Genomic DNA, 24,637 nt, shown 5'->3' on the forward strand with positions numbered 1-24,637 from the left:
ACCGAGGCAGCCGGAGGCCTCGAAGCGCAGAACCCGGCTGCTTCCCGCCCGCGCCGTGTGCCGGGAGCCGGCGCGCCCCCGGAGGGTGAGCCGAGTCTTGTTTTTGTTGTGCGCCGAGCCGTGGCCGAGAGAGCACTCCGCCCGCCCACCCTGCACGCCCGCGTACTGTGGCTGCGCCAACAACAAAGATTGTTTCTTTTGCAGGACAACGAGCGCAGCCGTACGCGTAACTGACAGGGCCCGGCGGACAGCCGGGTCACTGGACTCCGAGAGTGGGCGGGCGGGGTCCCCAGGCGGGGTCAGCCTCAGCCAGTTCTCCCAGGGCCTGTCTGGAACCCCTCTTTCGGGACCGCTTCGCTGTTCACGGGTTGGATGCAAACAGGGATCGGATAGGCGCAGGGCTGGAGTCGGGACTGGGAGCTGGAGGGGAACCCAGAACTCGCGCGGATTGTCGGAAATCCGAGAGGACCAGCGGGGGGAGGGGGAGCGAAGGGCAGTGCGAGAGGACCCCGGGGATGTTGGGAGAGGCAGGTGGGAGGCAGGAGACGAAATAAAACGAAAGGAATTGGAGAGGCGCAGGACAGCGACACGGGAATGGCCACGGAGGAGAAGCTGAGGCGCGGAGAGTGGGGAGGAGGACGTGGGCCGGCGGGAAGGAGGGACGGGAGGTTAAGATCCGGGGAGGCGGGTCGGGTGGGTCTGGGGAGGCGCGGCCTGGCCGGGCGGATAAGGGTAGCGCCGGCTGCGCAGAGCGGGAGGCCGCGGCGTGGGGAGGGTGCAAGGCGGGCGCAAGGTGGGCCGGGCCGGGCCTCTCTCACCGCCACTTGGTCCTCCGGTTTTGGAACCAGGTCTTGACCTGCGCGTCCGTCATTTTGAGGGACTTGGCGAGCGCCGCCCTCTCGGCCGAGGCCAGGTACTTCTGGCGATGGAAACGCTTTTCCAGCTCACAGATCTGCACCCGAGAAAAGGACGTGCGCGGCTTCTTACGCTTGGGCGGCGTCCTGTTCTGGTACGGGTGGCCGATGCGCCGGGTCACCGTGAAGGGCGTGAGCGCCGCCGCGGCTGCGGAGACACACGAGGCCCCCTGAGGCCCAGCCCAGTTCCACTGTCGTTCGGGCCCCGCGAGGACCCCGTGCCGCCCCGTGGGGCGCAGAATGCTCCGCTATTTCGTTGGTCCCGCGTCTCCAGCGGCACGGAGCCGCTTAGGAGATGCCCCCCTATTCCCTGGGCACAGGTTTATCTCCCCGAACTCCCTGGTTTCCCTCCCCCTGCGGCTCCCCGGGGCCCTGGGCGCCGAGGCCTCCGCCGCGCTGGGGCCTCCGGAATCGCTTCCCGGAGCAGAGCACACAGGGCGCGGCGCCTCTAGCCCCGGGAGGGCCGAGGCCCGGTCTGTTCACCCGCCCTGCTCACCTGTGAAGCGGTCTTTCACGAAGCGGCGGCTGCTCTCCATCCATGGGAAATTGAGGCCGCCTAGGCTGGAGACCGCGGGCACGGAGGGCATGGCGGGCAGCGCGCTGGGCAGAGGCGGTGGCACGGCTCCGGGCAGCGGCCTGTGTGCTGGCACCCGGATTACGCCGGCGGGCGCCAGGCTCAGGTTGACACTGTAAGATCCCGCGTCCTCGAAGGGCGCGCCGAGACCCGCAAAGGAGGCGGGCAGCGAGGGGTACGTGGCGCCCGGACGGCCCCCCGGGGGCGCTCCCAGGTAGCTGGCGCCGTCGGGGCCCCGCGGGGCTGGTGCGCTGTCCTGGTCCGGGCTGTTGAGGATCTGGTCGATGCCGAAGCTGATGGGCTCGTGCGGGTGCGGGGTCTGCGCGCTGGCGGGCGCCTCCATCCTGGGCGGGTGGAAGGGCTGGGCTGGGCTGGGCGGGGAGGCTGCTGGGGCCCCGTCACGGCGCGGCCATGGAGCGCCCGGCGCCTCTCGTCGCACTGAAACTTTGCCAAGAGTGCGCGGGCCCGACAGGCTCTGTGTCATCTTTCTTGAACCGAACCTGGAGTTTCCGCTGCTAATTCCTCTCCCGCCGCAGCCATTGGCTGCGATCAACAAGCCTCTCTCCTCCCATTGGCTCTCGGCTTTCAATAAAGGCCTAATTCATGGAAATAGGAGCTTAGGGACTGTTCCAAGGTGACATCATTTTAACAAACGAACAATAGGTCAAATTTATTAGCCGGGATAATGGGCGGCGGATATTAGCGCCCGAACCGCAGCCTCCCAAGCCCGAAATCTAACGAAGCTGCAATTAGCAGACGCTCCCCGCTCCTCCCGGCCGGGCCGCTTCCCCGCCGCAGCTCGGGGCCGGTCTGGGCGCTCGCTCTCCTGGTGAAATTCTCTTTTGCTGAAGGGGTTTTCGTTTTCTTCCCAATTTTTTCATCTGAGCAAAAACCAAACCCTATGAATCCTTTCCATCACAATGGAGTTGCAACCCCGGGACGACCCTGCAGAACCGTGGACGCATCTTGGACACTCCAGCGCTGCGGGAGCAACGAAAGGGGCGCGCCCCGGGGTGCCAGCTGCGCGCTCCTTGCGCGCGGGGTGACGCGAGCACCACAGCGTGCTCCACGCTTCCAAGGACACCGACCCGCGTGGGCAGAATTCGCCCCCGCCTGGGCTTCGGCCGCGGCATCGCGACCACTTTGGAGACACTCCCTGGCTCCCGCCAGGCGGACCGAGGAGTGACTCACAGGTGCCCACGCGCGCCTGGCCCGGCTGGGCTAGGGACCCGGGGTGGCCCGGTGGGGAGCGGGGATCGGGCCCCTCGAAATTCGTTGCAAGATGGTCGGGACTGTTAGTCGCGCGTGGGGACCCGCCCGTGCGCAGCAGGTGTGGGGACCTAGGGTTCCCAAGGGCCAGGGCATGGGTGGCGATATTTAGGGCAATAGCGGGATTCCTGGGGTAAGGAGGAGCGGTGAGCTCCTCCCGCTCCAGTGCAGCCGGGGCGCTGAAACCACTCCCTGCTTTGCTCGCGCCCTCGGCGTTGAGGGGCAGGCCGAGGGGCACGGTGGACGGGCCGCTCGTGGGGCGGTCACCCCCACGCCAGCCTCCGCTGTCTCCCCTGGGGGAGACCTGCAGAATCGTTCTCCACCCGCTAGTTCTTAAACGGCTGGGTGCAAACTCACTGCTACACCCCCGGCCAGGCCTCTCCCTCGCGCTCCCGCCTGGCGGACTTGGGGAGAGGTCGGATGTGCGGTCGGCCAGGAATGAGTTTAAATCCGGGCCGGTCACTTCCCAGCTGAGTGACCTTGAGCAAGTGACTCCATGCCTTTCGGCTTTGGTTTGCTCATTTGTAAAAAGAGCAGCGCGTGCATTGCGGGATTGTCTGAGCCGGGAGTGAGGCTTGAGAGCGCCGGGCTGGGCCTGGCACACAGTAGGCACCCAGCCAGCAGCTGTGGCCAACCCCTCCCCCGCCCCCCCTCCCAACGTGATGGTTGATGGATGATTCTTATTATTCTTGTTTATTTGTTTGCAGTTTGATTTTATTTGCGGAAGCTCTGCATCTTGGGGAGAAGGATGGTTTTGTCTCCCGTGGGGTCAGTCTCAGAGGGTCAGGAAGGGCAGGAGGCCGCCTGTGGGGGATTCTTCCTAATCATCCGCCTGGACAAAGGGGAGGCCTCAGAATTCGGGATCTCCAGGCCTGGGTCCCTGCGGCAGGGCCCCGCTGGCTGAGCGGCCTTGGGCAAGTCTTTACCTTTCCTGGAGCCTCAGTATTGGGTGGGAAGAAGGAGGCGCTGGCAGCCTGGGGCGGGGCCTCCGCCACTCCCTCCAGGGACAGGCACCTGCAGATGGAGCAGAAGGCCAGGCCTCCGCTTCTAATTCCGGCTCTGCCTCTGGTGGGAGTGGGGGGCTGTTGGGCCCCTCATTGCCCCTCCTGGAGCCTCATTTTCCTTATTTGTGGCACGGAAAGGGTAAGCTACCCCCAGGGTGGCTGTGAGAAGTAAATGAGATGAAGCGCCCGCCCGTGAGAAGCGGGCGGTTAGATAACAGTAACTTCAATGCCAGCAGCCCAGCTGCCGGAGGCGGAGAGCGTGGTGCCAGGCAGGAAGGGGCACTGGCTTGCTCCTCACAAGAACCCTGTGAGGAAAGGACCATTACTGATCCCGCTTTTTACCTGACGAGGGAACTGAGGGTCAGGGAGCTCACGGGACTCCCAGGCCCCACTCAGGGGCCTCACCAGTTCCCCCGCCTTCCTGGCTTCCAGAGCCCTGGGTCCAGGCCTGTCCTTGCCACTTCCCGGTCTGTTCAGTTGGGATAAGGAGGCGCGCCCCACGAGTATGTGGGCACAGAACTAGGGAGACGCTGTGGGTGGGGTGGACGACGTTGCTCCCAGGGCATGGAGGGTAGCCCAGTGCTCAGAATTGGATTCCCACCTGTTTACCAGCTGTGGGTTCAAGGAATTATCCATCTTCCTTGTGCCTCCGTTTCCCCGTCGGGTAAAGCAACAGGACCCACGTCATGGGATTACATGAGCTCTTCCGGGGAAAGCATTCGGCACAGTGCCTGCAGGAAAGGGTAAAGCAACAGGACCCACGTCATGGGATTACATGAGCTCTTCCGGGGAAAGCATTCGGCACAGTGCCTGCAGGAAAGGGTGGCTGTCTGAGGCCCGGGGTGTCCGTCAGGCAGCAGTAGGCATGTGGGGCCAATGGTCACAAACCCTCTCCTTCCTGACCCAGACAGAGCAGAGCAGTCAGGAGGGGAGTAAACGGGGCAGCCACAATCCCTGGGACAGTGGTTCTCAAAGTGTGTTCCCAGGCCAGTGGCAGCCTCACCTGGGAGTTTGTTAGGCACATTCTTGGACCCCCGCCCAGACCCACTGAATGAGAAACGGGGGGTCGAGCTCAGCAATCTGAGCTTAACAAGCCCTCCAGGTGATTCGGGTGCTCATTCAAATTGGAAGCCAGTGCCAGAATATCGTCCGTCCCATCCGTTTTCAAATTCATGGCTAGAACGCCGTGGAATATTCTCTCATCGTTTGAAACTCTCACGTGATCTGAGTTCATATCGTCTGCAGTTCTGTCTGTGTTACTCAGTTGGGCCATAGGTCTGTCTTAAAAGACATTTATTTCATTATTTTCTTTTTTAATGTTTCAGGAGTGTTTTGATTTTTTAAAAATTAATTTCTTCTCTGTTGAAGTGAAAATTTAGTTCATTTCAAAAGTCTTTCTTATGTTTTTTTTTAAAATAAACATATTTAAGGTCATAAATTTACCTCTAAGCAGTTTTTAGCCAAATATTCTTTGATGCGTACTAGGTGTTCCTGAGATTGTGATTTTGCTGTCCCTGCTTACCTGCTATCAACTGAACAGTCACACACACACCTGAAAAATTAAATTCTAAGAACTGGGACCAGGTCTCCTGACTCCAGAAGGACTTCCGGGATGCAGTGCATTCTCTGCGCTTCCCAAGGAGAAGCTGGAGGAAGGATAGAGCTGTTGGAGGCCTCGCTGGGAGTCAGACGGGAGGGGAAGGAGGAGGTAGGGGTGAAAGGCAGATGCTGGCATTTCCAGCTATGCCCATGGCATGTGCAGGAGGCTCGCTGCCACTGACTTCGGTGTGACTGGAACTCAATTTCCCTGCCTGTAAAATGGGGTAGAGGTTGAGTCAGGGCTCTTAAACGTATTTGGATCTGCAACCCCATTTGAAAGATTGATGACAATGTTATGGACAACCTCCAGAGACAAAGACACAAACACACGACTCGGTGCACATGCCATCCACAGGTCGCTCACCTGCCCACCTTCTGCTCTTTACTCACACGCCCTGGTGAGGAGCCTCAGGGGCCCTTGCAGTTCTCACGATGGAAGGCTCTAGACCAGGGGTGGGCAAACTTTTTGACTCGAGGGCCACAATGGGTTCTTAAACTGGACCGGAGGGCCGGAACAAAAGCATGGATGGAGTGTTTGTGTGAACTAATATAAATTCAAAGTAAACATCATTATATAAAAGGGTACGGTCTTTTTTTTTTTTAGTTTTATTCATTTCAAACGGGCCCGGGTCCGGCCTGCGGGCCGTAGTTTGCCCACGGCTGCTCTAGACACCTGCTGAAATTTATCTCTGATTCACTCATTTAGTCAACAAATATTCATCACTGAGCACCTATTCAAATTTTCTGAACCACACCCGAACGTTGGGCCTCGGTTTCCCCATCTGATAGTGGAGTAATGAGTGTGAGGTCACCAATGGGTGGGCTGGGGGAAGAACCTTCCAGAGGAGGTCAGAGGACGGCAAAGGCCACCTGGTGCTGTGTGCTTCCCAGCGCCCACCGGTCCCCCCCCTCCCCCCAAACGCAATTCATGAGACTTAAAGGACAGTGGTCTAGGGGAGTGGTCGGCAAACTCATTAGCCAACAGAGCCAAATATCAACAGTACAATGATTGAAATTTCTTTTGAGAGCCAAATTTTTTAAACTTAAACTATATAGGTAGGTACATTGTTATTAACTTAATTAGGGTACTCCTAAGGCTTAGGAAGAGACACACTCAGGGGCCAAAGAGCCGCATGTGGCTCTCGAGTCGCAGTTTGCCGACCACGGGTCTAGGGGAGTGAGTCCCTTGCCAGGGCCACGCAGTGGGAAGGCTGGAGCTGGGACCTGAACTCAGGACTGTCATGTCTGCAAAGCCCATGTTTTTTACTTTATGTCTTATCCCCATTTCGCCTCTGGGAGCAAGACCCAGTCGGGAAGGAAATCCATGGAGGGTCTGGGTGAAGGAGCCCAGGAGTGGGGTGAGGCTGGCCATGGTGGGGCTCACTTGTCCCCCCACTTCACAGCGGGACAGCGTTGGCGGCATTTGATTCCATGTCCTGGGCTGGGCCCGGGGGCTGGCCCACCGGAGGATCACCGAGGGTCCGTGGTATTAAACCAGAACACACAGCAGGTCAGCCGAGGGGATAAAGGGGATGAGGAAAGGGTCCCACGTGTGTCCGGGAATTCACCTGTACTCAGCCCAGCACTCACTCCCCCAGCTCCATGAAGACCCAGGTCAGCCATGGCCTCTCTGCCCAGCCTCCACGGTGGCCCCTCCCCCCACCCCACCCCCCACCCCTGTCGGTTTTCATCCTTGCTCTTGTGGCCTTTGGGACCTAGATCTTATTTATCCTGCTCACCGCTTTCCGAGGGCAGAGCCTTTGTCTCATTCACGCTTTCTCAGTGACAGGTGAATGAGTGAACGAATGCTTTCCAGGATCCTGGTGCTGAGTCAGACCCGGCCTGGCCTCGCGGGTGCAGCCTGGCAGGGAGGCGGGCAGCCGCCTGGGGAGCTGGCCATGGGCTGGGGGCTGCGAGAGGGTGTGAGCGGAGAAGGGGGAGGGAGGAGATCCCTTTCCCTGTGGGCCCGGCTGGTGGGAGATGCAGAGGGCGTGTGAGCAGGGACCCCAGGCAGGAAGCGGCGTGTGCAGGTGGCAGGGATTGGCCGGTGCATGAGCAGGCCCACGCCGTGGGCCTCCAAGCCCATCTTGTGCCCCGTTGTTTGCTCCCCCCACCCAGCAGCCATTTTTCCCGCTTTGTGTTCTACAACTTTCCTCTCTTCCTGACAGATTTCTCTACTAAATTTGACTTCGTTTCAACACTTTCGTTGGGCAAATTACATTAAGATGGATGTTGCAGGTACCCTTTATGGTTTATTTATCGTGATACTGTTTGTATCTCACGCTTATAAATAACTTATGTTATAGCTTTTGTTTGTGGAAATGTAACTTACATATTTTATTACGCTTTCTGTAAACCTCAGAAAGAATCCTGTCAGGGAAGCGCTCGTATCAGCAATCCAAACTATGGGACGTAAAAATCGACACTAACATTATTTTTTAATATGCCAAGGAGGCAGGTTACTCTTGCTGTAGTTTGAAAGGTTTGCTGTCATCGTAAACTTGCACCTCAATAAAACATTAAAAAGTCTCAAGAATGATTTTATAAGGTTCACAGAGGAGGAGGAGTAGGTGGCAGAATCCACAGACACAACACACCAGGGGCCCGGGTATTGGACTGGCCTTACTTGGGGGGAGGGAGCCACATTTGGGGGTCCCAAAGGGTTCCAGATGCATCCCCCCCTGGCCAACTGTCCCCAAAGCCTGACTGTGAGGACCTAGTTTAAGGGATTAAGGTGGAAAAGAAAGGAATTTTGGAGTCAGGCTGACCTTTGAATCCTGGCTTGTCCACTTTTTAGCTATGTGGCCTCAGGTCAAATTTTCAGACTCAGTTTTCTGATCTCTAAAATGGGGATATTTACTTGACCTTCTTATTGGGAAGCATCCTATATAATAAAAGGCTAGCGACCATAACAGCGTAATGACCAGAACAACCGATCAACCAGTTGCTATGAGGTGCATTGACCACCTCTCTGTCCCTCCCCCCATCCTGCAGGCTCTGATCACTGGATGGCCAATGGGGAACCACGGAAAACCAGGGTGGGTGTAGGCCATGGGGCGGGGCAGGACTGGGGACTGGTGAATGGGCAGAAGATGGCCCTGATCGCAGGCTAGGCCTAGGTACCCTACCCACGCACGATTTCATGCGCTGGGCCTCTAGTTAAATTTAAATGAGACAGCAATTTGCAAAGCTGGGGAGGTGTGCACACTAAATGATTGTGGTTCTAATGATTTAATGTTTGACTTGAAACTTCCACTTTCTCCCTTTCCCCTCCTCCCCAGAGGAGCCGAGTTCTCTCAAATGCTGCCTCCGCCTCCCCCAAACTGCTGGGCTGGCCCCACATACATAAGGTTTCCCCAGCTTCTCTCACTAAACCGATCCTGTTCTTTGTCTCATGCTCAGCTCTCCTGGTAGTTCACCCCTCACTGACCTCAGCTGATGGCCCATGCCAGGCCAGTTTTGCCCAGAAAGGGACTCCAGTACCACAGCGCAAAGGCACTCTGAGGTGGGAGGTGCACTCGGAGAGTGGGGGGAGCTCGGGGCCAAGCCGAGAGGGCTTTCTGGGCTGCCCAGGCCATCACGCAGTGCGGGGGGGGGGGGGGGGCCTTGTGCTCCCCCCTCCCCAATCCTAGAGAAGCCTGATTAGAAAGAACAGAATGGAAACATCCAGAATACAGCTTTCTGGAGGGTTAGGTTCTGAAGTTAGTGTAGAAGGAAAAAATGAGCAAAGTCAGAACACCTTCAAACTGTTTCTTGCTTGAGCATCAGCTGAAGCAGTTGGCTTGGCGTAGGGCCCCAGGATACAGGAACGACACGACACACGCTTGGGCATCAGAACATCAGAAGGATGAGGTGACCGCAGAGGCCTGCACCTCACTTGGGCCACTGCTTGTTACCTGGCCTCCCCCGCCCCGCCCCCCGCCCCCAGGAACCGCCCACCCTGTTTATTTCTTCCTGTTGTTGAATCTGAGCATGTTAGCTGCTAGCTGCACCTCTGATCGGATTAGAGCTGTAATAGATCCACCCAGCGCTCTTTTGGGGAGGAGGCTGCACACGTTCGGGCGCGCCCCTGAGTGCTGGCTTTACCCGTGGGACACGGTGTCCCCACAGAGAACTCCCACACGGGCTCCAGGTTCCCCCAGGAGCCCACTGCCCTCGCCCAGGCAGACCCTGGCAGGCCGGGGGGCGGGGCTCAGTTCCCCATCTGGTTCCCATTGGTGGGGGATGAGTGCAAAGCGTGGGTTCCTGAGATGTCCCAGCTTCCCCACTCCCAGAACTGATCTCCCCAAGGGAAACCAGGACTCCAACAGGTTTCAAGGGAGAAACTTGCAGCTCCGGCCAGAGAAGAGTGGTGGCAGGAAGTGTAGAAGGGCTCCATGCCCAACCCGTGCTGCCCCCAGCGTGGGGGTGAGCTGATCTAGGACTTCAGTGAGTAGACACAGCAAAGGCGACAGGCGCCCGAGACTGGTGACGAGGGGTGACTTCCAGGGTGCGCTCTCTGGCTCCTCTTGCCTGCTCTGCTGGAGCTGCCTCTGTGAGCGGCCCCTGAGGTCCATTTGGCAAGACGCTGAGGCTCTCAATCCCCCAACCCACGAGGAACTGACTCCTGCTGACTCCACCGATGAGCACAGGAGCAGACCCTTCCCCTTGAGCCTCAGGGTGATGGCAGCCCGGCCACCAACCACGCGTGCACCTGTGAGTCAGACCCTGGAGTGGCGGACCAGCCACGACCAGGCCAGGCGCTACGACCGGGCTGGAATCCTGCCTGTGTCAGCCATATACCACCTCTGAGTCCCAGTTTCCTCCTCCCAGAAGTGGGTACATTGCTGCCCTCCTCCTGGGCTGCCGTGAGGACTAAGGGAGATAAGGCAGGTCAGGGCCCGCGATGCTCAGTAAACGTTTGCGGAGTCCACGCTGAGCCTGTGCCTGCTGCCTGCACTGGGCTCCAGTGGCCAGGCCTGACGGTCCCCGAGAGCAGCTCCCCAAGGCCAGGGCGGAGCCTTCCCTGGCTGGTGTGAAACCACAGGTGACCTTTGGTGCAGCAGAGAAAAGCAAGGGCACTTTGTTATTTTCTTGTGAGAATTTACCTGCAAAGGATACTGTGCTTTTCGACACGACTTTTGTAAAGAAACCAGTGCCGGACTGGGACAGGCCTTCTGCGAAGCATTTCTGTGGGGTGGGTGTGAGATGATAACCCCTGAGAAACAGAACTTCTCGAGTCACCCTTCTGCAAACAGCGGATGTTTTATAAAGTTCAGCATTTGCCTCCTCCAGGAAAACTGCATTTCTTACTAATAAAATACAGTGTAAGGCCGACACCACTGAACAGGCGAAGGGGCCCTGTCTATAACATACTTTTCCCCGTTCCTGGGTTCACACATGGAAGACAGACATTTAGAGCTAAACTGGGGTGACTTTGCTTTTATGTGACAAGCCTGTTATAAAATTCCTATCGAGAACGGTTTCCAGAAACACTGGTCTGAGAAACGAGATTATAACAGGAGCCTGTGGATGTTCTTCACGGGAAGCCAACCTTCCACGTCTCATCAGAAGCAAAGGGCACACTATTTATGATGAGCCTGGGCCCGAGGACAGAGCAGTGAGACCCGAAAACCATCCGACAGCGGCACCCCACATTAACAGCCGAGCTACCTCCCTCGTAAACTGCAAAGGCTCCTCCTGTCCCGGGAGTGGGCCGGTTGTGATCCCCAAGGTCATGTGTTTCTGTGGAGGGATGGAAGCCAACTATTCCTCATCGCCTGGAAATCTGAACTCGGGTACCTAGAACCAATGCCCAAGAAGGCAGCGCTGCTTCGAATATGCATTTTAATTAGACACCCCCGGCTTCTTAAAGACTAAACGGAGGCGGAGGCCGGGCGCTGGCACCACCCGGGAGTTCCGGCTGGGGCGGCCCGGCTCCTCCAGCAGAAATATCTCTGCAGGCAGTAATTGCACAGCTTAATTCTTCTAGACTGAACCACTTCAGATTTATGCCAGTGAAAAGCAAACGTTGTTTGTAAGTCATTTAATTGTGTTACTGTCTCTCAACTTTATCAGATGCTGCTGAGGCGGAGAGGCTGTGCAGTGCCGGGCTGCCTCCGAGAGCTCCCACTGCTGCTGCTTCCAGACCCATAACAAACGGCTAACATCACAGGATCGGGTGGGATTTGTCTCAAGTGGGATCCACGGTGAAGGCTGCATCTCCAACAAACCCTCTGCCTTGATTGCAGAAGCATTAACTAGTACACACTGAGGCGCAAACCTGGTTTATTATGTTCTTTGGTTAAATATCGTTTCTACACCCTTTCAGAGCATTATAAGAACAAAGATAACAATCTTTTATAGAAAGACGGAAACACTTTTGCTTTTTCAGAGCAAAGAATGAATTTACACTGTGCACTATATAAATTCTTATAATCAGGCCAGACTTATAAAAAGGTAGGGCTTTTGTTGTTGCTTGCTTTGAAAAATAGATTTCCCTGGGCTAGCCAGCATCGCTGTCGGGGCCCAGACCACAGTCTCTTGGTGCAGGCTCTCGGCACGTGTCAGCTCATCATGTCCAGGCTGCACGGGTCGGCGCTGCCGTCGCTGCGCAGCGCCTCTGCCACGTCTCTTCTGAACACGGACAGGTTCTGGGTGAACCTGTGGGAAGAGGAGACAGGCCCCGCGGGCAGGGCTGGGCTGCAGAACCTCGGGTGATGACGCCTCAGTGGAGTCAGGACCTGGAGAGGGCCCGAGGTCCAGCCTTCCTCCCACTCTCACCACCACACCTTTCCCTCCCAGAAAGCAAGGGTTACACCCAAACACTGACCACTCTGAGGGGGGAATTTCGTGGCTATACTATTTAAAAATTGTTTTTAAAAAAGTTGAATTACACATCGATGTTATAAAGCATATAAAGAAAAAGCTGAAGCTGTTGTGCCAAGCACTGGGTTGAGTTTATATACAAATTCATTTAATCATCACAAGTCTTCCCAAAGGCAGGTATTGGTATCCTCATTTTACAGACGAGAAAACAGAACTTAGTGCTTCAAAAAAGGGGACACACACACACACAAAAGATTAAAAAAAAAAAAGGGGTCACTGGGTTGCTGTGTTCAAATCGTGGCTCTACCACTTCTTAGCTGGGTGACCTCAGATGACTACATGGTGGCCAATATGAGTAGCTACCCCACGGGCATGTGGAAGTGAGAATTTATTGAGCCCACGGAGACTGCCTGAGCGAGCTCAGCAGAGTGCCTGGCGTGGGAGACAGCCAGTCCTGCCGGCTAGTGCACCGGAAGCGGAAGTGAGGAGAGCGGTCTGACACCATCTCACACGTGCTCATGAGGTGGCGCTCAAATTCCCCAGCCCCAGGGGAAGCAGGCCCCACACCCCCCCCAGGCACCGAGGGCTCCCCACTCAGTAACTCTCTTCTGCTGGCTTCGCAGGTGGCTCTTTCTGCCTGACAGGGCATCTTGGCCTGGAACAAAGGAAGGTGCCCACAGAGCCCATCCATTGGCCTTGAACTGGCCTTTCTCACTGCCATGCAGCCTACAGAGGTCGGGGGACGTGGAAGTTGGAGTCGGCCTGACCTCAGAGCAGTGCCCAGGCTGGTGGCTCCCGGACATACTGTGGCTACTGGGATGGCTGGTTTGCATTTCAAATGGGGAAGCCTTTGAAAGATCCCACTTTAACAACAGGATGCCACAGGCAGTTGTTTTCCTGAAAACATTTTCTTCCCCCATCACTCCTCATTGTCTATCTTCTCCACGAGAAGCTCAATTGGTTTACCACTGGTACCCCAGTGCCTGGCACATAGCAGCTTCTCAATAAAAGTGTGTGCACCGAATGAAGGAATGGATGGACGAATCCAGGCACAGCTGATTCCTCATATTTAGATCTCCCTGGCCACTTACCTGTCTCTGTTCTTGACGGACAGGTTCTGCTCCACCCCTTCCATCAGGCTCTGGAAGCACTGGGCCAGGGCCTCCTGCTTGGGGAGAGGCTGGCTGCTGATCAGGCCCGCCCTCAGCTCACTGAAATGCTGCCGGAGACAGACAGGCGTCAGAGCCCTGAGTCCGGACCTGGGCCTGGGCGAGCCCCGGAGACGGCTGGCCGGCTCCATCTGCTCGGGTCCTAACTCAGAGGAGCGGTGGTCCGGGCCCACGCAGAACTTGGAGCCTTTAGAGGGAACTGGAGCAGCAGAGGCAGTCCTAGGGACAAACGGCCTCTCCTTCCTCATAAAAACCTCTCGCTGTAACTGTTCCACTGCCGCCGAGCAACCTAGGCTGATGGAGTCCTGGCTTCCTCGGGGGCCGAGCGCACGGAGGTCTCCCTGACGCTGCTCTCCACTGACCGCAGCAAGGCTGACAGGGAGGGGAGCGCTGGACTAGAAGGGCCACTGGAGGCGAGGCCCAGCTCCCAAGCCTCCTGCTTTAGTGAATCGCTCCTCGCACAACTCCAGGCCTCGAGCCGATCCCGGCCCTCTGGGTAAGGATGGGCCTGCTCGGTGGGTGGCGCCAGAGACGCTTGCCTAGCTCCTGGAGAACTTTCTGGCACGAGGAAGCTGTGCCATACCCGCTCACAAAGCAGCACAGAGCCCTTCCCCTCGGCGGGCTCTGGGGGCTTTGCACACACCGGCGCCCGCCCGTGCCGAACCCAGCTCCTAATCACTGCAACAGCCTAATTTCCGCACAAAGGCAACGCTCTGACAGTCGTGTGTTTCTGCTTCCCGGCCCAAACAGCATGATATTTAATTTCCATCATACATTAAAACAGCTCACATCAAAAACACACATAATTAATATGGAGTCAGACTAATACTTAAATACCATATATCAGAGGCATTAGACTTAAAGCGCACTGTCTTCCTGAACAAGATTGGGAATGCACAAAACTACTTATTCTTCCCTTTTATAATGATGCAGCGACTCACACCAAATAGAAAATTATTAGTTTTTCATCCCAAACCATGAAATATTGCCTCCATCAGGAAAGTATAATATTGTGATGTCATAAGCGTTTTCTAAACACTGAATTTGCCCTCATTCCCTCTCAATCATTTTAAAAGAACTGCTCTCCTTTATAGAGCTCGGATTTAAATCACAGTAACACCGCGGGAAGATGAATGGCAGCGCGACTGAATGTGGCGAAAATTGGATACTTCAGCACAGGTGAGTGATGAGACAGCTCTTCTCTTTTTGATATATTTTCTTCTTCTATTAGTTTCCTTCCAAGGCCGGGATTTCAGTTTGAATTTTAATGTGTGCGGCTGCCTCTAACCTCACGGTCTTTTTCCCGGTACTATCTTATTGTATAGACAATTCATTCTCCCGGCAGTAACGCACTGTTCCCACTGACTGCTGGGAGCCGTGGCTTCAGGAGGCAGCTCAGAGCTGGAGAGGCAGCCAGAGCGGCGGGGACACCCAGGACGGGAGGCGCCTGCTCCGGGTGGAGGGGGCTGGCCCTGCTTGGTGCTGAGGGGCTGCTGCTACCACCTGGGGCAGTAGGGATCCCAGATTTAAAAGGAGGCCAAGGAAGGAGCAAAAAGTGTTATTTCTCAGAATTCGCTTGGAACAGGGGGAGGAGATGAGGTGAGCTTGAAGCGCTGCTGAGCAAACCAGTGCCCCGTGCGTGGGAGCGCGGGGTCCAGAAGAGCTAGTCTTGAGGCCCTTGCCTCACTAAAGACCTGAGGCTGTGGGGGAAGGCCTTCTGGGGGAACATGGCTTTGCCCCTGGGCACTCAAGGCTCCTGCTCTGGCTCAGTGGCTCCCTGTCCTTCACTGTCACTGCCTGGCCCGGTGAGCAGCTCCTCCCCGCCCAGTGACCGCCTGCTCCGAGGCCTCCCTGCAACACACTCACCTTCTCATGGAGCAGGATGAGTCCCAGGAGAGGCCTGGAGACTGACCACTGGTTCCGGCAGTCTTCAAAGACAATGGTGTTCATGAGGACAGACATCATCTGGAAGACAGAGGCACATGAAGACACTGGCGCCTCGGCCCAGAGGCCCTCCAACCCCAGGTCTCTCATGGATTGTTCCTGCTTCTCAACCCTGATGTGCTTTCCCTCGATGCCAGGCCTCCAGGAGAAAGCCCAGCGCACCTCCCTTTCTGTTTCTCGTTTCACCCAAGAGGTCAAGTGATGGAGGGAAACACCTCAGAGACAGGGAGGGATGGGACACCCTCCACGTAACCTTGGAGCGGCCCGTTTCCTGCTGGCTTGGGCTACTAAAGGCTTCCACCTGTTCTTTTGTAAAAAACACTTTTATTGACTTTTTAGAAAGAGAGGAAGGAAGAGGGAGAGCAAGAGAGAAACACTGATGTGAGAGGGAAACATCGATTGGCTGCCTCCTGCGCAGCCCCTACTGGGGACTGAGCCCACAACACGGGCATGTGCCCAAACAGGAATCGAACCAGCAAACTTTCAGTGCGTGGGACACCCAACCCATGAGCCACACTGGCCAGGGCCCCACTTGCTCTTCATTCACGAATTCATTCACTCACACACTTCACTCCTACATGTACATCCTCATCCGTCCTCTTGAATTCAAAGTCTGCAAGACACCTAGGGGAGGAAAGAACCTCTGTCCTTGAGGAGCTAGCTAGAAGCTTCCTGGAGCGACCACCCAGGAGGCAGAGGAGGAAACAGGGCTGGGGGGGGGGCACAGTGTGGGGGGGAGGAGGAGTGGGGGAGGCGGGGGAGGGAGGAGGATGCTTCTGGGTCCCGGAGGAGAAGTCAGGGAAGACTCCACAGAGAAGGTAATGTTTATGAACTTCATAAAAATGTGTTCTAAGCAGAGAAACAGCAAAGAAGAAGGCTGGGAATGCAGGAGGTCGGGAGGCGGTTCTGCAACGGTAAGGAACCCAGGGTGGCAGGAGGAGCAAGACGGGTGCCAGGCGGGAAGACATGCTGAGGAATCTGGACTTGGTCCTGATGGCACCAGGAGGCAGTCATGGGTTTGCAGCAAAAGAGAGACGTGCTCAGGTGTGTCTGGGAACGTGCAGAATATGAACTGTGCCTGTGACATTAAAGGAGGGAGGGGCTGCTGCAAAGCCCGGCAAATGGTGGTGAGGCAGCTCTGGTTGTTCCCGTGGAGCTGCTGACACGACTTCTGCCTCTTGGACTCTCTACCTCCCACTCCAGCCCGTTTCCACAGCTCAAGGGCAGGGGGAATGGCAGGGGTGTGGCAAAGGCTGACTGCGCTCTGGTGACACTGGTTTCATCCTCTGGCATTTCTGCAATCCAATTTACCCCGTAATCTCAGGCAAGTGGCTGAGCCTCTCTCTCCGCGTCTGATTCATTAGCCATAAAGAGGAAAATCATAATCCAGCACAAGGAAGCTCTGAGAACCAAATGAGAGGGTGGATACAGAAGTGCTGCGAAGAGTAGATAGTGCTACAAACGTTTAAGGTATATAATCACAACAGTAATGGGCTTCTCTGTAGCTCCAAACATCCACCATTGCATCCATCATCATGGTCGCACTAAGGCTGACTGCACATGAGACCTGCCAATGCAGACTGCCTGTGTGTCCGGTCTCCCCGGGGAGAGGCGAGGGCTTCGGCCTGGTGCTGAGCATCGTTTGCAGGTCACATGTTCCTATGTATAACCTAACAAGCCGCCCAAAGTCATAGAGCCACAAATTAAATTGACAAGCAAAACTAACAGATCCACGGAGACAGTCTAAAATATTATGGGCTTCACAATGTGAAGGCAGAATGGATATTTTAATGGAAAAGATTAAAGTTAGAGGTACCGAACTCCTCCAGTAACTGACAAAGCATCCTGGAGTGATGTGCCAATTACTTTCTACGGTTCTCCCGTGGATTCATTTGTCTGAATGCATGTATTTATGTCTGTAATAAGTAAGGGGATGTTTGAATAAAACACTTTTCTAAAAATAAAGTTAGCTAAAATGGATGATTTTTTTGTTATTCTTCCGGAAAAATGGAAATTAGTGAGCAAATCTGCTCAGATGGTACTGACGTGGCAGCTCGCTGCCAGAGTTCTTTTTCCTGAAAATCGTGGAGGGTGCGGGGAAGAGCTCAACCCTGCGGCCAGCTCCTTTGGAGAAGGGCCCGGCATGGAAGAGCACTGGGTGGGATGCGTACTATCCTGCCCCTGGACGGTGATGTGAGAGCTGGGAGCCTCTCTGTGGTTGCAAGTGAAGACGGCAAGGAGAGCGCTCTCCGAACGGACCAGCCCACGGGTCACAGAGCACCGTCGGATGTGCCCAGTTTCTTTACTCGGACTGTGGTGATCCTCCCTGGTGTGGCCCATGGAATCTCCTGGCTCGAGAAGTGCCCCATTTCGTTATTGATTATGTACAGATAACTCAGATGATTGTCTCCTCACAATCATCTAACTTCACTGAGAGCTACAGTGAAAAAAATTACCTACTATAGTAAATAGTTCAAAAAGTATCCCTACATGTCAACCAGATGCATGCGGACTCGCTCACAGCCTGGTGTGAACAAATCAATTGTCATCTAATTTTTTTAAATTATGGGGGGAAAAGTATCCGTATTTGGTCTGGCATATGTGTTAGTATGGATTTTGAATGACGGTGCTTCTGGTCTGAAAATCTGTAATCTTCTAAACAAAGGTACTCTACAAATACCTGTCCTAGAAAAACAAAATGAAGCAAGTTATGTTACCCGTGTCTCTGTTCACGCCTAGAGCTCGCTGCTTCCCCCATAAAGTGTGGGGGCCACTCTCCCTGCACAGGTGCTAACTCAGTGCTTCCTGCTCCACCTCCTGCTGACAGAGTCTGCGGAGCTGTGGTGTCTGCTGGGTGCTGGGAGCATGAGGGACTGTCCTCTGTACCCCCAGTGGCCAGCATGGCATCTGATGCACATCAGAGCTGTAGGAAAATAGCTCCTGAGTGAAGACTGAATACATGAAAATGAGTAAGTGAACGAATGGGAAAGAATGAGTGACATATCAAGTATAAAGAGCTAAAGATGAAGAGCCTGCTGATCAGGGAAATGGAAAACGGCTGGGCAAGGGTAACCTGTCTTGTCCAAGGTGGTGGAAGGCGGCTTTGGTTTAGACCAGTGATCTTCAGCCTTTTTCATCTCATGGCACACACTAACTAATTACTAAAATTATGCAGCACACCAAAAATATACTTTTTGCTGACTGGTCTGACAAAAAATAGGTATAATTTTGATTCATTCACACGGGACACCTATTGTTGTGTTGGCTGTTGCCATTGCTTTATTTGACCTCTAAGGGAAAAGAGGTCAGTGTCCCATTGCAGGTTTTAAACATTCTTGCATCAAAGAAAGGACAAACCTAAGAAAAGGTGAGACCAAAGAGAAAGTGTCCATGTGCCTAAGTCTAGGTGGGGTGGGAGGAGGGGGACAAAGCAAGGATGACCAGGGCTGTGTCCAAGAGGGCATGCTTGCAGAGTGGGGTCCCTTAAGTTAGGCGGGGGTCTTCATGGGAAGAGGGGTAGCATACAAAATGACCTGCCCCTCTGGCCAAGCTAGATGGGCCTCGGTTTTGATGTAATAAGTAGCTGAGGCTTTGAGGAACAACCAATACTAAATGCAACAAACACTCAAGAGCTGCTCTGAGTCTCAGGGATCCTTTGGCAGAGGATCGGGTGTTCAGAAGGCCAGGAAGAGGGGAGGGTCCAGGTCTGGGAGAACCTGAGTGCTGCCGAGGGAGGAGAAGCTTCCAGAGTTTCTGTGCTTGGAAATAGGGGAGATGCTGTCACTCCCACGTGCTGGGGCTGAGGCCCCGGGCGCAGCCGATATTGAAATGTGATCCTTCTCAGATTAGATACCAGTCATCTTTAGGGAAAAGGAATCAATTGTTCTCTTTGTCTGCTGCCTACTGATGTGGTGTTAGTGGAATGCTATGGAGAATGAAAGTAATAGACAAATAAGCATATATTTCCCTGCCTGCATTAACTAAGCCTCACGATCCAAGTTACATTAAATCTTTTAATATCTGTGCACATTAAGTACACTTGTAAATTCTTGTATGTCTTTGTAGCCTCATAATAGAAGCAAGTATTTAGCACTTTAAATGAAAAAAAAAATCACATGAAACACAAGAGGAGGTGAGCCTCTTTTTTAAAGAAATAAGATTGCAATCAATTATGGGCGACCCCTTCTCCCCCGCAAACTCATTTGGGAGCCCTGCCTACTTGGCCTTTGCACAGTGTGAGCTTTGCTTAAAAAAAAAAAAAAAAAAAGGAAAAGGCTTCTTACCAGTGAGGTTACAGCAGGACTGGTTCCCTCAGTAGCTCTGGTCATATGTTACACTGCATGTCACATCTAAACTGACAGCACCCTCCTCCTCTACCCCCTCTTACGGCAAGTTAAGGGATGTCTTTTCTCCAAGTGATAAATGACCTAGAATATTTCAAAACTCTTCCATCTATTGTAAAATCTAAGGAAATACACAACCTAGTTCTGCTGTTGTTTCAATTTCCTCCATTACCAACATTACCCCTAGTTCTCAAAACATTCATTTGAATCATCATTTATTGGGGAAAGAATTACCTGCCAGTCTCCTAGCTTATAAGAAAGAAGATAAAGTTGGAACGCAACTTCAGGATTAATTAATTGAGAGGACTGCATGCAATGTGTCTATTCTGAATGTTACAGCACACATCACAATGAAAACAGTTTTATTTTCCATGGTTGAAATAAATTATCATAAATAATTCATTTCGATGGCAGAGATGTACTGGAGAGCAAGAGCAACGAAATTGACTACACTACACTGTGAGCCTCATTCTTGAATCTTCATTATCCATTGGAAACTTTTTACGAGAAGTAAATCATATTTCAAGTGGCTGCAGATCTCATAAAGCAGCTTGCTGCATTAAAATACAACCAGAGAACCCGGGGCCCTGCAAGGCTGCAGGGTTTGCCACTCAGCTCCAGCTGGGAAACTCTTTCTTACTCTTCTCTTGCTAACATCAAACAGAACACTTTTCAATTTGAAGTGAAAATTAAGCATCACTTGTCAAAAACATCATCTCAATTTCCTCTGGGTAGGAATGGTGGGAAATGTAAGGAGAGGAGCAGCTTTCAACTCGTCATTTTCCGCTCATTTTTATTCAAGTGAAACTTATTTCTAGTTCATGGTCCTGCGTGAATGACTGGCCTATACTAGCCCCTGGGGGTCCCTGAATTAGCCAATAGGTGTGCGAGCTCAAGGGGGACTAACGAAGGCACAGGTGCTCTGGTTCTGTCTAAAAGGATCAGTCTATCTTCAGAGGATCTTTAACTTGAATCTTAACAAACGCCTAGAGCAGTGGTTCTCAACCTTGGCTGCACATTAGAATCACCTGGGAATCTTTTTAAAATCCTGATTTCTGGACTATAGTTTAAAAAAACTTTCTTTGTTACTAATGTTGTGGCCTCACCCCATAACAAAGAAACAGAATTTCCAGAGGACGAGGCCCAGAAATCAGGATTTTAAAAAGATTCCCAGGTGATTCTAATGTGCAGCCAAAGTTGAGAACCACTGGCCTAGCAGGGGTCCTCAAACTTTTTAAACAGGGGCCAGTTCACTGTTCCTCAGACCGTTGGAGGGCCGGACTATAGTTTAAAAAAACAACTATGAACAAATTCCTATGCACACTGCACACATCTTATTTTGAAGTAAAAAAACAAAACGGGAACAAATACAATATTTGTATTTGCATGTGGCCCGCAGGCCGTAGTTTGAGGACCCCTGGGCTAGAGCATCACCAGGGAAGGAGGATCTATTCCAAATAGGAAATAAAAGGAGAAGAGGCACGAGGCAGGGCTTGGCATGAGTGAGGAGCAATTAGCTCCTGTATCGGAAGCTTTTGAGAGACCTTCTGAGTGGAAAGAAGTAGAGCTGAGGGGGAGGAGAAGACTGGGCTGAGTCCAGGTTATAAAAGGCCTTTCAGGTTAAATGCAGAAATGAGTTTGGGCCAGTGCATAAATGGGAGCCTTCAAAGGATTTTTGAATATTGATGAGGCTTTTGATTTGGAACAATAGAGGACAGGGAACTGGAGAGTGGCGGTGGAGGGGGGGGGGGGTGGAGGCAGAGAGCACGGTGGCTCCCATGGCAGAAGTCCAGTGGAGAAGTGATGGGGGCCTCGGCAGCAGACAGAGAAATGGTCACAGTTCTTGACTGCACACCTCATTTCCTTCCCACTCAATGAAGTTTCCCCAAGAAACATGACCTGATACCGAAGCTGCACATGAATCCTGAGCTTTAAGAACACGGCCTTGAGTTCCAGGCTGCCTAGGGATGGACAAGGGGCTGGGCTAGGCTGCCGATGAGTTCGGGGATAAGGAGCAGTGACATGAACCCCAAGCAGAGGACATACGAATGCATGACAGAGACGACAGCCTCATGTTGATATGAAATGTTCAATGATCAAGTAAACCCTAACTGAGGCCATTCGAGCCCAGGGAAGGGAGGGGAAGCGGCACGCTACTTTACTGAGCAGCCATCACAACACGGCCAATGAACATCATATTTCACAACAGAACAACACCAGGCATAATGGCACGAGGGCATCTCCCGCAGTCATCAGAGCGGAGTGCAATGAATATTGTATCTCATAATAAATATATTATCCCTGCAGTAGGAGGTTCAGGGCTTCACGGCCTCTCATCTATCACGTTCCCCCTGATTCGTGAAGGGATTTGGTTAGATGGACATAAAACCCTTCATAACCAACGGGAGGATATTTCACTCATCATGTTCAGAATGATTGGGTGTGGGGAGAAAAGTATTTTTGTGGAAAATTCATGGGCCCTCAGAAGCATTTTCCATTGAAGATGAGTCTAGAGTTCACATTTAACCCGCAGAGGACGGCATGCTGCCTTTCAGGTTTGAGGGTTTTTATTTATAGTTGTCTAAATGGCATAGCAAGTCCTGGCCAAGAGGCTCGGAAGGTGACTCAATGATATTACTGAGATTTGGAAGCTCTTCTGCCTTAATAATTACATAGGGATCCTAAGAAATGATAGTGACTAAGAGTGCTGGGAACCAGGCCTCATTCCTTGATGCATTCAGACATTGACTGACCACCTACTTTGTGCCAGGCTCAGGGTCAGACCCTGCGGATGTACAGATTTTCAAGGCACAGCCCTCCAAGAGCCCACAGTCAAGTAGAGGAGGAAATACAGAGCTTTAAACAACGATAACACAGTAGAGCAAGGGCCCCAAATATATGCCGGCACAGGAGGCTTTGAGAGACCAGAGGAGGCTGGCTGTGCCTGGGGTGGGGCAGGCAGGGCCACTGAACTTGTAGAGAATAAGCAAAGGTTGGCAGTCAGGTGGGAAGAAGGGCAGTGGGTGCAAAGGTTTGGAGAAGTGTTTGGGGGACCAGAGGCAGTTCTGGGGGGCTGGGGAGGGAGTATGGGGAGTGCTGGTGGCTGATGAGGTAGACGAGGGCCAGATCTTGTGAAGGGCCTTGTCATGTGCTAGAACATGGGCTCTGTCCCGCAGGAAATGGGGTACCATTCACGTTGAGGGAATCTCCTTGGCAGTGATGTGGAGGTGACCTGCCAGTCCAACCATTCTCCAGAGGGTTGGAGACTTTCGAAGCCTGACTAAGCTGACTTCTTCCAAGAAGAGGCACCTTTTGGCTGTTCTGGGGCTGCGAAGCCACAGCCAGGTTGCCTGCTGGGCTCCTGTGCCCTGTCAGGAGATAGCTGGGCGCCTGCCCCGCTGGCTCTGTTGCCAGTACCCTGGGAAATGGCACTGCCATTACTTCCCTTGGCCACAGCACATAACTTAATAGTGTCCCCTGTCAGGAATGGTTCTCTTTGTGAGGAAGCTTTTTATTGATGTTCAACCTTCATTTTCCCTTTCTTAATATTATCCCATTATGCCAATATCCATTGTGCCATGCTAAGTAATTCCCTTTCCTCCTTGGCATTTACATCTTCCAAGTATTTATAGACTTATCAAATGCCCCATTTAGTTGTCACTTAGGCAGGCTATACATATTTAGCTTCTTTAATCTGGCCCCATAAGCCAGCCCTTCCATTCTCCTAAATCACTTGAGTTACTCTCCTCCAGGTCCTGTCAATTTGCTTCCAGCCTCTGTATTACAGGGGCTTGGGGAGAAGATGGGGCTGGGAGGGAGGCCTCGCTCTCTCTGTGGGATGAGAGGACAGTATCTGCATAGGGTGGGACTTCTCCCTTACAGTGCAGACTGCCTAAAAGCAGGCCAGGCCTGTGGAGCGAGGAATCCTGCAACCATTTCAAATCAATATTCCATTCTTAGCTCTTATTATGTGCTAGCTGCACACATGCAACGCATGCACTGAGCGCCTACTATGTGTGAGCCACTGGTATAGAACCGGACAAAATGTGGTCCCTGTGGGCTTACAGTATATGATAGCCTCAGGATTTATACATCTCTCATTGCCCACCCATCCAGTTGTTTCCTTCTCATCTTAATGGTCGCTGAGAAACGATCCCTAAATGCACTGAACTCTAATAACACCTGAGTTCCCCGAGTGGACCTCCTCTGTCCCATTTCTGCAAGATGCTGAAGTACGGCACTAACGCAGCTCCTGCTTAGGGTTTTCCTTCTGGTGAGAGTCTTTGGCACTAAGACACTTCTCTTCAGAAGCTGCACATTCCTTCGCTGTCCCTCCTGGCTGTTTATTTCATGTTCTTTGCTCGTATGACCTCAACTAAGTGTGCACATGAATGTTGTTCTCCATGGCACCAGTGTTCCATGGAGTAGGCTGAGTGGAGCTTGAAGGCAGTGAGTCTTGGCTCAAGTTTTGGGGAGTCTGGGCTTCAGGCTACAGGACGGAGTAGGTCAGCTACCTGATCCTGGGGACCAGTTCAAGTAAGGTATAGAATTCGCCAGGCTGAGGTGCTGGTATCCTCAAAGAGGTGAAGTAACTATTTCAAGGACACAGGTAGGAAACACTTAACTGGTATTCCAAGCCGGGTATGTTGGCTGCAAAACCTGTCTGCTCTGATTGTTATAAAGTAGAAAGTGCTTGCATGGCTAGCTTCAAACCCATGAAACAGGAGGTCATGGTTCGATTCACAGCCAGGGCCCATGTCTGGGTAGTGGGCTCGATTCCCCAATAGGGGGTGTGCAGGAGGCAGCTGATCAATGATTCTCTCTCATCGTTGATGTTTCTATCTCTCTCTCCCTTCTTCTCTCTGAAATCAATTAAAACACATTAAAAAACACATTTAAAAAAAGTTAAAAAAATAAAGCAAATAGTCCTCAACAAACATGGAGAATTTACAATAAAACAACTTTGAAAGGAGGATAGAATTCCCTCAGTCTGAAAACTCTGCATCTGTATTTT

The 24,637-nt window shown here is 53.1% G+C and overlaps 2 protein-coding genes across 2 annotated transcripts in view; both read right to left on the reverse strand.

Annotated features, from left to right (window-relative positions):
• TLX3 (T cell leukemia homeobox 3) overlaps positions 1 to 1,831 on the reverse strand; it is a 2,143-nt gene extending 312 nt beyond the window's left edge. Inside the window, 2 exon segments of the mRNA XM_006100961.3 lie at positions 819 to 1,062; positions 1,411 to 1,831. Coding sequence (XP_006101023.3) covers positions 819 to 1,062; positions 1,411 to 1,831 — 665 coding nt within the window.
• Positions 1,832 to 11,610: 9,779 nt separating this feature from the next.
• Positions 11,611 to 24,637, reverse strand: part of RANBP17 (RAN binding protein 17) — a 210,124-nt gene continuing 197,097 nt past the window's right edge. Inside the window, exons 26-28 of the mRNA XM_023764505.1 lie at positions 15,203 to 15,301; positions 13,259 to 13,386; positions 11,611 to 12,002 (exon numbers count right to left, since the gene is read on the reverse strand). Of these exons, the coding sequence (XP_023620273.1) occupies positions 11,906 to 12,002; positions 13,259 to 13,386; positions 15,203 to 15,301 (324 nt within the window). The 3' untranslated portion in view covers positions 11,611 to 11,905. The remainder of the gene's footprint in view (positions 12,003 to 13,258; positions 13,387 to 15,202; positions 15,302 to 24,637) is intronic.

The sequence above is a fragment of the Myotis lucifugus genome, unplaced genomic scaffold (genome assembly GCF_000147115.1).
Source record: "Myotis lucifugus unplaced genomic scaffold, Myoluc2.0 scaffold_333, whole genome shotgun sequence".
Lineage (NCBI taxonomy): Eukaryota > Metazoa > Chordata > Mammalia > Chiroptera > Vespertilionidae > Myotis > Myotis lucifugus.